General features: G+C 43.9%; 1 protein-coding gene across 1 annotated transcript; it reads right to left on the bottom strand.

Annotated features, from left to right (window-relative positions):
• Positions 1 to 7,866: 7,866 nt before the first annotated feature.
• Positions 7,867 to 10,421, bottom strand: LOC123067005 (WRKY transcription factor SUSIBA2). Its single transcript, XM_044489969.1, has 3 exons — positions 9,928 to 10,421; positions 9,697 to 9,840; positions 7,867 to 8,790 (listed from the first exon to the last, which is right to left on the bottom strand). Exons 1-3 carry the CDS (start codon positions 10,284 to 10,286, stop codon positions 8,148 to 8,150), a joined length of 1,146 nt encoding a protein of 381 aa, XP_044345904.1. The 5' UTR covers positions 10,287 to 10,421; the 3' UTR covers positions 7,867 to 8,147.
• Between the last annotated feature and the right edge of the window lie 1,674 nt (positions 10,422 to 12,095).

Genomic DNA, 12,095 nt, shown 5'->3' on the forward strand with positions numbered 1-12,095 from the left:
ACGCTCCAAGACTTGCACATAATGCATGAATGAAACGAATCCGAAAACATACTGATACTTGTTGAAGAAAGAGGGGATGCCTCCCCAGCATCCCCAAGCTTAGACGCTTGAGTCTCCTTGAATATTTACTTGGGGTGCCTCGGGAATCCCCAAGCTTGAGCTCTTGCCTCTCTTCCTTTTCCTCATATCGAGACATCCTCGATTAGACACTACATCCACACAAAACTTCAACAGAAAACTCGGTAAGATCCGTTAGTATAATAAAGCAAATCACCACTCTAAGTACTGTAGCAAATCAATTCATATTTTGTTTTTGCATTGCGTCTACTGTAATATAAATTTTCCATGGCTTAATCCACTGATATAAATTGATAGATTCATCAAAACAAACAAACTATGCATCAAAAACAGAAGCTGTCAAAAACAGAACAGTCTGTAGCAATCTGAATATCCGCCATACATCTGATACCATTAAAATTCTACCAAAATTAGGAAAAATAAATAAGTTGTATAGAAAGACAGTGCAAAAGGAATCAGAACCAATTGACGTTCCAGTTAAAAATGTAAAATCGAGCACTACAGCCAAAGTTTCTGTCCTGCACCGTACAAACCAACAAGCATTGTAAACAACCCTAAAGGCAAACCTTGGCACATTATTTTTATAATACAAAGGAACTGTACAAGGGGATAATTATTTTTGATGAAAAGTTTCTGTAATCAAGATTCACAAAATTTCCGTGAGCATGAACAAAGTTCAAGGAGCTCTCCCACTTCAACAATGCTTGTCTTTCTCACTTTCACTTTCCTTTTTGAAAAGTTTTTAGGTTCCCCTCTTTATTTTTGTGTTTTTAAACTATATAAAAGCTCTCAACAGAACTAAATGACTCTCAAAAACTTCCGGGTTGTCTCCCTGGCAGCGCTTTCTTTAAAGCCATTAAGCTAGGCATTTAGTGCTCAAGTAATGAATCCACCCGGATCCCAAGGTATATCAAAGCCAATTTTAATGAACAATGATTTGTAATTTAGTAGTGAGCACAAAGTAACATATATCATGCAACAACGAAGTCTAACTCTCTTCCTATGCATCGGCATGTCATAAAAGAACAATTCATGCACACCTAGTAAAGGCCAATGCATAGTATAAGCAATTTCTTGCAATTCTATCGTATGGGAAACATAGAGAGGTGGAGGTATAGTTCCTCTCTCATAATAATTGCAAGTAGGAGCAGCAAGCACATGCATATTATATTCATCAAAATCATCATGTGCAACGGTAAAAGGCAACCCATCAATATAATCCTTAACAAGCACAAACTTCTCCGATATAGTGTAATCGGGAGAATTCAAAAAGATAATAGGACTATCATGCATGGGTGCAATAGCAACAATTTCATGTTTAACATAAGGAACTATAGCAAGTTCATCTCCATAAGCATAATTCATATTGGCATCTTGGCCACAAGCATAGCAAGCATCATCAAAAAGGGATATTTCAAAAGAATCGTAGGGATCATAACAGTCATCATAGCAATCATCCTTCGGTAAGCACGAAGGGGAATCAAACAATGTATGATTTGAAGAGTTACTCTCATTAGAAGGTGGGCACGGGTGATCAATCCGCTCTTCCTCCTTTTGTTCTTCGCTCTCCTCATCATCTTTTTCATCCAATGAGCTCACAATTTCATCAATTTCTTCTTCCATAGCTTCCTGCAAAATATTAGTCTCTTCTTGGACAGCGGAGAACTCCTCGATAAATTGTTTAACATAGGCATTAGAAGCATAATTCTCATAACAATATTCAAGTATGGCAAAATTTTCAAATTTGTGAAAAGTAGCATCATACGTTTCAATCAAAGAAGCAATTTCATAAGCACCCTTAAAAGCAATAAATTCTTCAATTTGTTGAACATCATAGTAATTGTAAACACCCTTAGCATACGAAGATACGATTCCATTATCACTAAACTCACATTGATAGGAAAGGTGTTTCTTAGGGTTTTCAGAACAACAAGTAACACCATATATTTCACATAAATTCCAAGCATAGCATTGCAAACGTTGAATTTGACCAAATAATAATTTCCCTTTTCCAGATATACGGTGTCGCACATAACAAGCATGCTCATCTAAAGATTTGCCCTCAACTAAACTAGTGGGGGTTTCAGCACGAGCACATAGGGATCGAAGATGATCCAAGTAAAAAGCTTCAGTAGTGTGATAGATTTTGAGTGGTACTTCAACCATTGGAGCAGTAGGTACAACTAATTTTTTTGGTATTTTGCATTTCCTACCCATAGCTAAAGATAGAAAATAACTAAGAACATCAAATAAAAATTACTTAGTGATAAAGCAAACAAGCACACACGAGAATATTCACCCCATGCTATGACTCCCCGGCAACGGCGCCAGAAAAAGGTCTTGATAGCCCACAAGTGTAGGGGATCGCAACAGTTTTCGATAAGTAAGAGTGTCGAACCCAACGAGGAGCTAAAGGTAGAATAAATATTCCCTCAAGTTCTATCGACCACCGATACAACTCTACGCACGCTTGACGTTCGCTTTACCAAGAACAAGTATGAAACTAGAAGTACTTTGTAGGTGTGTTTGGAAAGGTTTGCAAGATAATAAAGAGCGAGTAAATAAAAGCTAGGGGCTGTTTAGATAAAGGTGCAATAAAGTAAATATTAGTAGAGAGCTTTTTGTTATGAGAAAGTTATTTGTCCCTAGGCAATCGATAACTAGACCGGTAATCACTATTGCAATTTTATTTGAGGGAGAGGCATAAGCTAACATACTTTCTCTACTTGGATCATATGCACTTATGATTGGAACTCTAGCAAGCATCCGCAACTACTAAAGATCGTTAAGGTAAAACCCAACCATAGCATTAAAATATCAAGTCGCCTTTTATCCCATACGCAAACAACCTACTTACTCGGGTTTGTGTTTCAGTCACTCACGCAATCCACCATAAGCAAATCATAAACATATTGCAAACTCTACAGCGGGAATCCCTCACGCTTGCGCGACACGGAGAGCACCATAGGACAACACCAATAATAAAACATGCAACTCAAACCAATCACGATCATCAATTAACCCAGAGGACAAAACGGATCTACTCAAACATCATAAGATATCCATACATCATTGGGAAATAATATATAGCTTTGAGCACCATGTTTAAGTAGAGATTACAGCGGGTAAGAGAGAGGTTACACCGCTGCATAAAGGGAGGAAGAGTTGGTGGAGATGTTGGTTAAGATGGCGGCGGTGTTGGTGAAGATCGTGGTGATGATGATGGCCCCCGACAGCGCTTCGGCGCCACCGGAAGAAAGGGGGAGAGGGCCCCTCTTCTTCTTATTCTTCCTTGACCTCCTCCCTAGATGGGAGAAGGGTTTACCCTCTGTTCCTTGGGTCCCATGGCGTGGGAGGGGCAAGAGCCCCTCCGAGATTGGATCTATCTCTCTGTTTCTGCGTTCCCTGATTCTACCCCTTCACCGTTTCTTAAATATCCGGAGATCCGTAACTCCGATTGGGGTGAATCTTTCGCCCAGATCTTTCTCATAAAATTAGCTTTCTTGCGCCAAAATAAGAGCGTCAACCGCCTTACGGGTGGACCACGAGGGTCAGGGGCGCGCCTGGGGGTAGGGCACGCCCCCCTACCTCGTGACCACCCCGGACACCGTTTCGCGTTGATTCCACTTTCCAAAAATCATAAATATTCCAAAAAAAAATCTCCGTCCGTTTTTATCCCGTTTGGACTCCGTTTGATATTGGGTTTCTGCGGGAAAAAAAACATGCAAGAGACAGGAACTGGCACTGGGCACTGGATCAATATGTTAGTCCCAAAAATAGTATAAAAAGTTGCCAAAAGTATATAAAAGTTGGAGAATATTGGCATGGAACAATCAAAAATTATAGATACGACGGAGACGTATCACGGTGGCGGGCCCCAGCACGTCGCCCAGTACCGTCACGCGCGTGGCCTGTCAGGCCCCTCCGACTTCTAGGCGCCACATGGCGCCCGCGTGAAGCCCGAGGGATTGCCCCAAGATTCTATGGACTCTCCGGTTTCCCGCAGCTGCTGGGATGCCGTGATCCGGTTTCCAAAAACCGGCACTCAGTGGGTGTTGACGGACCCGACGGTCGCAGGATTCGCCTCTTCAAGGGGAGAAACTCCGAAGGCCCTCCCATCCAAAGACGGCGTACCTTCACAGCTTCGGGGACTACTGTCGAGGGGATGAACCTCGGGCAGGCAACGAAACCCGGATCCTTTTCAAAAACAACGGGGCCAGCGTCGCCCCTCAAGCCGGCCCGCGCTTGGCCGGGTCGCTCGACACGGCCAAGCCCCTCGACCCGGCCGAACTCTTCGACCCGGCCAGGCTCCTCGACCGGCCCCAACCACCAGCTCAAGGCAACCGTACCCGGCACACCAAGACTTCCCCAACAAGCCAGCTCCACCCTTGGCGTGTTCCCCAACCCAGCCACAGGTCAGCTCTCGTCCCATCCAGACCATACGATGGGACTAGTCTTCATCCACTGATGACCGAGGCAACAGTGCCCCGCCCATGCCTCTGGTCAGCCGGAGCATGGCAACAATGCCCCTCACCTACCCGCTGAACAGGGCCGGCGTGGCAACAGTGCCCCCATCATCACCACTAACGCCAGCAAGCGGCGACCTGATGGAGCGCCACTGTACCCGACTCGACTCGGCCACTCCCTGACGATCGACAAGACGGCGAACAGTTCCCCTAGGCACGTGGGGCCCGCACCTAGGTGAACCAGGCGAACCATAGGCACCCGGCGGGTCCCCACACGCTGACGAGCCGGCCCTACGGCCTTGTAGCATTACCATTGTACCCCTGGGGGGTTGGCCTATAAAACCCCCCAGGAGCCCTCATGCATACAGGCGAGCAGCAAGCATACAGGAAAATAGACAACCAATCAATAGAACACACCTAGGGAGGAGCAGCCTAAGCCTTGGCCAGTCTTCCTTCTTCCTCCATACAGCTCTAGGAGCAACCCTGTACTATCGCATATCAACCACACTCGGCAGGACTAGGGGTGTTATCTCTCCAGAGAGCCCCGAACCTGCGTACGTCTTGTGTCCTGCGCTCGCTCATGCCGACCTTGCCTCTGGAGCCCACCAGTGCCCTCGAGTCTCCTCCTCTCTTTAGCCATCCTATGGCATTTGCCGTGCGACCACCACGACAGAGGGAGTAGTACTCATAATTCTCATAATTGTAGTATGGTCACACACACACACACACACAGGGGCGGAGCTGGAACCAATGCCACCCTGATGCACCACTTTAAGTCTTTAACATGACGTAAAAAATTTAAGCAATGTTGTGCCACATAGAAGTGTTTTCTAACTTATATCATAAATCATCACACACAATATAAGATAATATATAAACACAAAATGTAACAATCAAAATTCTTAATAAAACAAAGGAAAAAGCTTGAAAAATATGTCTTGCATTTTCAAATTAGACCAAGTTTCAGTAACCTACAAAGATAAAGTAGTATTAAGCTCTCAAGCGGAACCCGGTAGAATGGCCAATTGAGAGTGCTTAAGCAGCTAAATATTTGAACATTAGCTTTTAGTACATTCACTTCCTAGTCACTGAAAATTATCGTAGCGAATTGAGTAAATTAGAATTTAAAACCATAGCCAATGCCCCATGTCAGACAAGACACAAAATAAAAGTTTAATCTACTAGCTACAAATGCATACATACAATTGTCGCAACTTGTAGAAATCTTTAGAAACAGCAGCAAAGACAAAGGATACCGGGGCAGAATCCTGATCGACTTATAAGAAACAGATTGATAAGAGAGAGCTAGAGATGATATTACGGTGTGGTGGCCTGGTCGTGTGACCTGGTCGTGTGCCCACCCTGATGCCCAGGGCCTTTTATATGACAGTTACTACTAAAAATATTTTTGGACCCTGATGCATGTGCCACAGGGTCGGACCACTGGGCTCCTCCCCTGCACACACATGCTCATAATTCTGGGAGACTGATTCATATTATGTCACGGCTATTTTAGTTTTTTCTTCTTCTAAAACACGGCTATTTTAGTTTTTTCTTCTTCTTAAACACGAGCCTAGATTGACCCAGGTTGGGGCCCTCCGTACACGGTAAAACACTACTCCTGCTCGTGTTGTTTATTGTGATGGTGGTGTACAAAGTATAATGTACTGGAGGGATTTTATGTCTTCTGCCAACTAGCTTAACCCCATCCGGATTCCTATTCTTCAACGACAATGCTTCTCAAATCTTCCTTCTACAAGGCCAATGGGCCAGCATGATTGCCCAGGGCGGAAACCAACATAGGGGCCTCGGGCTAGCCTACTTGAGCTGATAACCACCAAAGAGGTCAGGCACCCCTAGGCCATAACACCATCACTATGGTTACTTTATCTGTTTTCTTGCTCAGTCTTACAAGCAGCTTTCCAGTGTTTTTCGCCCAATTTTAGTGTTTCATCAGATTCTTCTTCCATTTGCTGTTCGGCTTCTTTTTCTATTGACCCATTTCCTGATTTTTGCTTTTTGTTTCTAATTTTTCAGAGATATTAAAAAAACAAGAACGTTATTTTCAGATATCTTACATTTTTCCTTATTGCATGAATAACATACTGAAAATTTACAAACATGTGAACACTTTTTTTATACTGCTCTTTCCTACAATGTTGTAAATTTTCTCTAAAATGCATGAATATTTTCAAACACTATTTCTAATTGTATGGACATTTTTTTGCAAATAAGTGCATGAACAATTTTCTGAAGTTTCATGAACATATTTCCCTATTGTTTTCTAAAAATTAATATTTTGCTAAATATTATCGATTCATATATTTCCTTTCTGATTTTCATTTCACGTATTTATTTTTCTGATTTTCATTTCTGATTAAGTTTATTTGATTTTTAGTCCTCTCTTTATACACTCAATTTATTGTTTCAATTTCTGTTTTTAATGTTTAATTTTCTATTTCTTATTTATCTTTCCCTTTTAACTGATTCTCATTTTCTGTATTTATTTATATTTCATTTTCAATATTTTTTGTTTGTTTTTATTTTAGAAAATTTATATATTGTTTGGAGATATAAGGAACATTTTCTAAAATTAGATTAACATTTTATAAAAGCTGTAAACTACTTCTTAAAATTATATGGTTTGGACACTTTTTAGAACTATATACATATTATTTTTCAATAGGTTAACACTTACTAGTGTTACACAGATATTTTCTTTAAATAGGTGGACTTTTTATTAAATCGCATGTATATTCTTTTATTACATGAATATTTTTCATTTCTGTGAATACTTTTCTAGAAGTTATAATTTTTCATATCATTAAGCACAGAATATAGATGATTTTAAGAAACATTATTTTGAGATAAATTAAAATAATAAAGGATAAAAATATCTGCTAATGGGACACAACATCAACATGCAAGCCATTAACACTTCTTGGCTGTTATTGACGCTAACTCAATGCCCAAAGCACACCGCTGTTATCTCAATTGTGCTCTTCTCTTCACTGAAAAGAAGAACAATATCGAGCATGGTACCATCTAGGAAAGCATTCTTTTATCAAAAAAGTTATCGGAAAACAAATATATTGATAGTAATTTCATTCAAGAATAACTGAACAACACGATTAACAGTGCCCCTGAAGAGAAGAAACTTATGTCCAGTGTAAAGGTAAAACAGAGAGAGAAAGGTCCAACTGAAAAAAATAGAGAGAAAAGTTAACACACTACATATCTCACCATCTTCACTCACATATACATCTGCCACCCATGCACACCATAAGGATGAGTATTACTCACATCATGCACACAATTATTCATTCAACATCAACCGGTACCTTACCTATACTAATAACGATCATACTATACTCACACAACACACATACAAATCCTCCTTATTTTGGGAGTAAGCCACAACTATCTTAGCTAGATGCTACTACTTGTAGCTAGTATAATAGTACTACTACTACTACTAATCACACACCATTCCTGCGCGCATCTTGCACGCTTGCATGCACAAGCACAGATAATCCGATTTTCCTGGAGCCAAATTGCTCCCGATCGATCATCGTGATGGACCAATTGACACTACGCTACTGGCTAGAAGATGTTGGAGAGGACGGCCATGTCGATGTATGGCGACGCGGGGGTCCAGGACACGGACGACGTGGAGGGAGAAGGCGAGGACATCGGTGCCGGGGGCGAGCCGAGCGTCGTCGACGAGCTGGCGGTGGTGGCCGCCGAGTTGCACGACGGCCGCCGGACCATCAGCGGCACCATGTCCTCCAGGAGCCCGCCGGCGTCGCTCGGCATCCGCCGCTCCTCGCCGGCATCACTAAGCAAGCCGCCGTCGAAGAGATACGGCGAGCAGTTGGGCACCGCGTGCTCCAGCAGGAAGCCCGCGTCGGCTGTCACGTTACCGCCGCTGTCGCCGCTGCTGTCCCCGGCGCCGGCAGGCACGACGGCGGCAGACGGGGGCGAGGTTGTTGGCACAGGGGTGCTCCCGTGGTGGGAGTCTGTAACTGTAATGGCGCCGGCGGTGGGGTGCAGCTTGGGCTTCTTGGAGCTTGAGGCGGCGGCGGCGGCGGCGGGTGGAGGGTTGGTCTGCTGCTGGAGGAAGTGGGAGTAGGTGTAGTGGAGGTGGAGGCCTTCGTAGGTGACGACGAGCGTGTCCGGCTCGTCGACGGCGCGCTCCACCTGCTTCTTCGCGTTGCACCGCGGGTTCGTGCAACGGTAGTAACTCCTGCCACATCCACGTCAATTTAGTTATTACCAATTTACCACCACCAAAATTCATCCAGTACAAAATATTTACATGCTACCTTACACTAATTCACTATAATAATAGTAAGTGTGCATTTGAGCAATTTAGGTGACTGGAATTTACATTTTTTTTTTAAAGAAATTATACTATGCTCCACTATCGCTTTCTTGCCAAATTAGCCGGTTGTGTTCATGGAGACAGCTCTAGGTAGCTAGCTCGACCGTACCATGGCAAATTGTGGGGTCTAAGTATTTAAGGTTGCAATTAATAAATATTCCATCTGCAAGCACACACACCTACCTGCTCAGCTACTCCACCTCTGCAAACCCCTTACTACTTACTTGCATGCAACGATTAACTTTGTCCATGGCTATATACGGACTGTGGCATGCAAGCTGTGGAGGATTATTGCTGCTGTCATGGGGATTTTTGGTTGTGGAATTAAGTGAGGACAGTGCATAGCTAGCTTGCTCTTCCTCTGTTTGGTTCACAAAAGTAATTGCTCCAAAGCTTGGAGTTTGTCCCATTTGGGCCACTAGCTAGCTGCGATGTCATGTAGCTTTCACCCACCCATGTTTGAAAAGTGAACAGATAAATATATATGCTCTGTCTCTCATATGTCAACCGGAAGTTGCACCATGGTGATTATGGTTATGTAAGTAAAATTGCTTGCAAAATTGCCTGCTAGCTACCATGGCTAAGAACTACTCCCTCCGTTCGGAATTACTTGTCGCAAAAATAGATGTATTTAAATGTATTTTAGTTCTAGATACATCCATTCTCGAGACAAGTAATTCCGAACGGAGGGAGTACAAGTGATTAAAAGTTATGTCGGCCATGAGAGATTGGTTGATATGGGGTGAAACTGTAAAGAAATAGTACTACCTTGGGTTGGGGCTGTTCTTGATGGCTTTCTGGCCGTATTTCCTCCACTTGTACCCATCGTCGGCGAGCCCGTTGCCGCAGCTCTTGATCTTCATCGTGTACTTGTTCTCCATCTTGCCCAGCACCTTCTCCGGCGAGAAAACCCTGAATTTCCACACAGATGTCCAAATTGAGCTTGCATCTACGGAGAATTGTATATGGTTGTTGTTGGCATAGATACGAGGGACGTACACTGGGCTGGAGGGGCTGTAGTGGTACTTGCTGCGGCCGTCCAGCGGGTCGCCGGCGCCGGCGCCGGTGAAGGAGAGGGCGCTCTCGATGTCGCTGAGGGTGGGCCCGGAGTAGACCGTCGACATGAGCCTGTTTTCCATGGACTCCCGGCGCCCCGCCGCCCCTTCCTCCTCGTCACCGATCCCCTTATCGGAAGAAGAAGAGTTATCAGCGCTCGCGGCGCCGGCCGCCATTGCTGCTGGCGATGGCGTTGGCGCCGTCGTCGTCTGGTCGAGGAGCTCCCTCATGAGCTCCTCCCCGAAGCCCAGGTCGTAGTCCTGCCATGGATACCTGCTGCTCTCCTCCCCCATCTCCTCCATGGACAACACCTGGCTGCTAGTACCTTGCTTGCTAGCCAGCACTACTAACTATATCTGGGGTGTGTTGTCGTAATGGCTAGCCGCCTAGAGACCGAATGAAGCAAGAAGAGATAGTTGCTGGCGACTTTTGATTGCACCAACCCAGTCCCTGCCATTGCAGGGTATATATAAGGGGACTTTCCACCCCATGGAGAAATGACCAGTATGCCCCGGGGGTTGACTAATTACCACACCTTGGGGAATTGTATATTCACCCTGGCTATGGTAACTACTCCAGTGTTGGCACTACTTACTTCTGCTGGACAAGGAATGCAATTCAAGTGGTGACAGCTAGCTAGCTAGCTCAAGGATCAAATAGTAGTAGTAGCAGGTACACCCTTTGATTTGATAACCCCTTTACCAATCAACCTAATGAGGGGGTTGGTTTAACTTGGAATTGGACGGTGCAGGAGATATGCCCACCATGCATGCATGTTTATGTTAGGGCACGCACACTCACATTAATTTTTTTCTTTTCGAATCCACGTTAAGTTTATATAATGTTGACAAAGAACAATTGAGGATCAAACCAACTGACGCAAAGTACGTAACAAATGCAATTGTCAACCACTAAAGCGCGCTTTTTGTACATATGATTGAACCAGTGCATATATTTATGCACAACTTCCCCCCAAGTCGAGTCAACATTAGTTAACTATTCTACATATCCTACCAAATCATCAGAGAACTAAGGGCACCAGAGTATGTTCAATCTACTGCCCATCTAGAGTTCGTTCCAACTGAAAGACTGCCCCATCGTGTCGTATTTTTTTAAAGCACTCAATTTTGAGGTGAATACTTGAAAGGTTAAAATCATTTGTAGTGACTTAATTATGTTTCAGTAGCAAATTCATGTAATGCTACTACTGATTATTTCATTTGGAACATTGTAGAAGCAAAGCACAAAAGTGAGGCTAGCTAGCTTCAACAAAAATCCATTAAATTATAGTGTGTACTAACTATAAAAGGTTGTGGTGCAGGGAGGGCTCTACTTGAACTGCCCTGCCTAACAAGGGCAGTGCCCATAAAACAAGGCCCTAAACTTGAGAGATTAGGGGGCCTGGATAAGGGTCTCTATCCACACAGCAACCACCACACTCAAGTGAGCAGCAAATGCAAAGCCGCTCTTGCACCTAATCATACCCTTTCCTGCCCTAAAGAGAGGCCTACAAGCCGCCTAGGCAGCATGCGTTGATGCAGGCGTGAGGACAAGCCTCTCTTAATCACCCTGGCCAAACACATTGCACACCTCCTTAATTTGCATGTGTGCCAATTAAGCATCCATATGACAATTTTGGTAATCCTAGTGTGTGTTTTTTTCTGCTGGCAAAATGCACCTTAGAATGTTCAGCCCTGTCTATAGATGGGTATGCATGTGGCTTGGTGATCTCTCACACACAACACTGGGATTATGGGTCTGGTGCTAACAATGGGGGAAGGGGGCATATCTGGGTGATCCATATGTCTTACCTTAAATTTTCATTTCTGTGATATAGTATGGATATGCATGCAAGCTGGATTATCAAATTGGGTAGCGTTCATGTGAATCCAGTCTCCCACCGAATCCAACCCAAAACTGCTACACATATGCATTGGCGTCTTGTATTTGGAGTTTGACATTCTTGGCAATTTGATTACTCCTTGACACCTAGCTCCATGGCAAGGCATGCACGCATGGATATTATTCACTATCAATTAGATGAAATGTTTGAAGCAGGGTCTATACTCCTCTGAGAGCATCAACATCACCACCTATTATTCCCGCAGAAA

Source organism: Triticum aestivum, chromosome 3B (genome assembly GCF_018294505.1).
Source record: "Triticum aestivum cultivar Chinese Spring chromosome 3B, IWGSC CS RefSeq v2.1, whole genome shotgun sequence".
NCBI lineage: Eukaryota > Viridiplantae > Streptophyta > Magnoliopsida > Poales > Poaceae > Triticum > Triticum aestivum.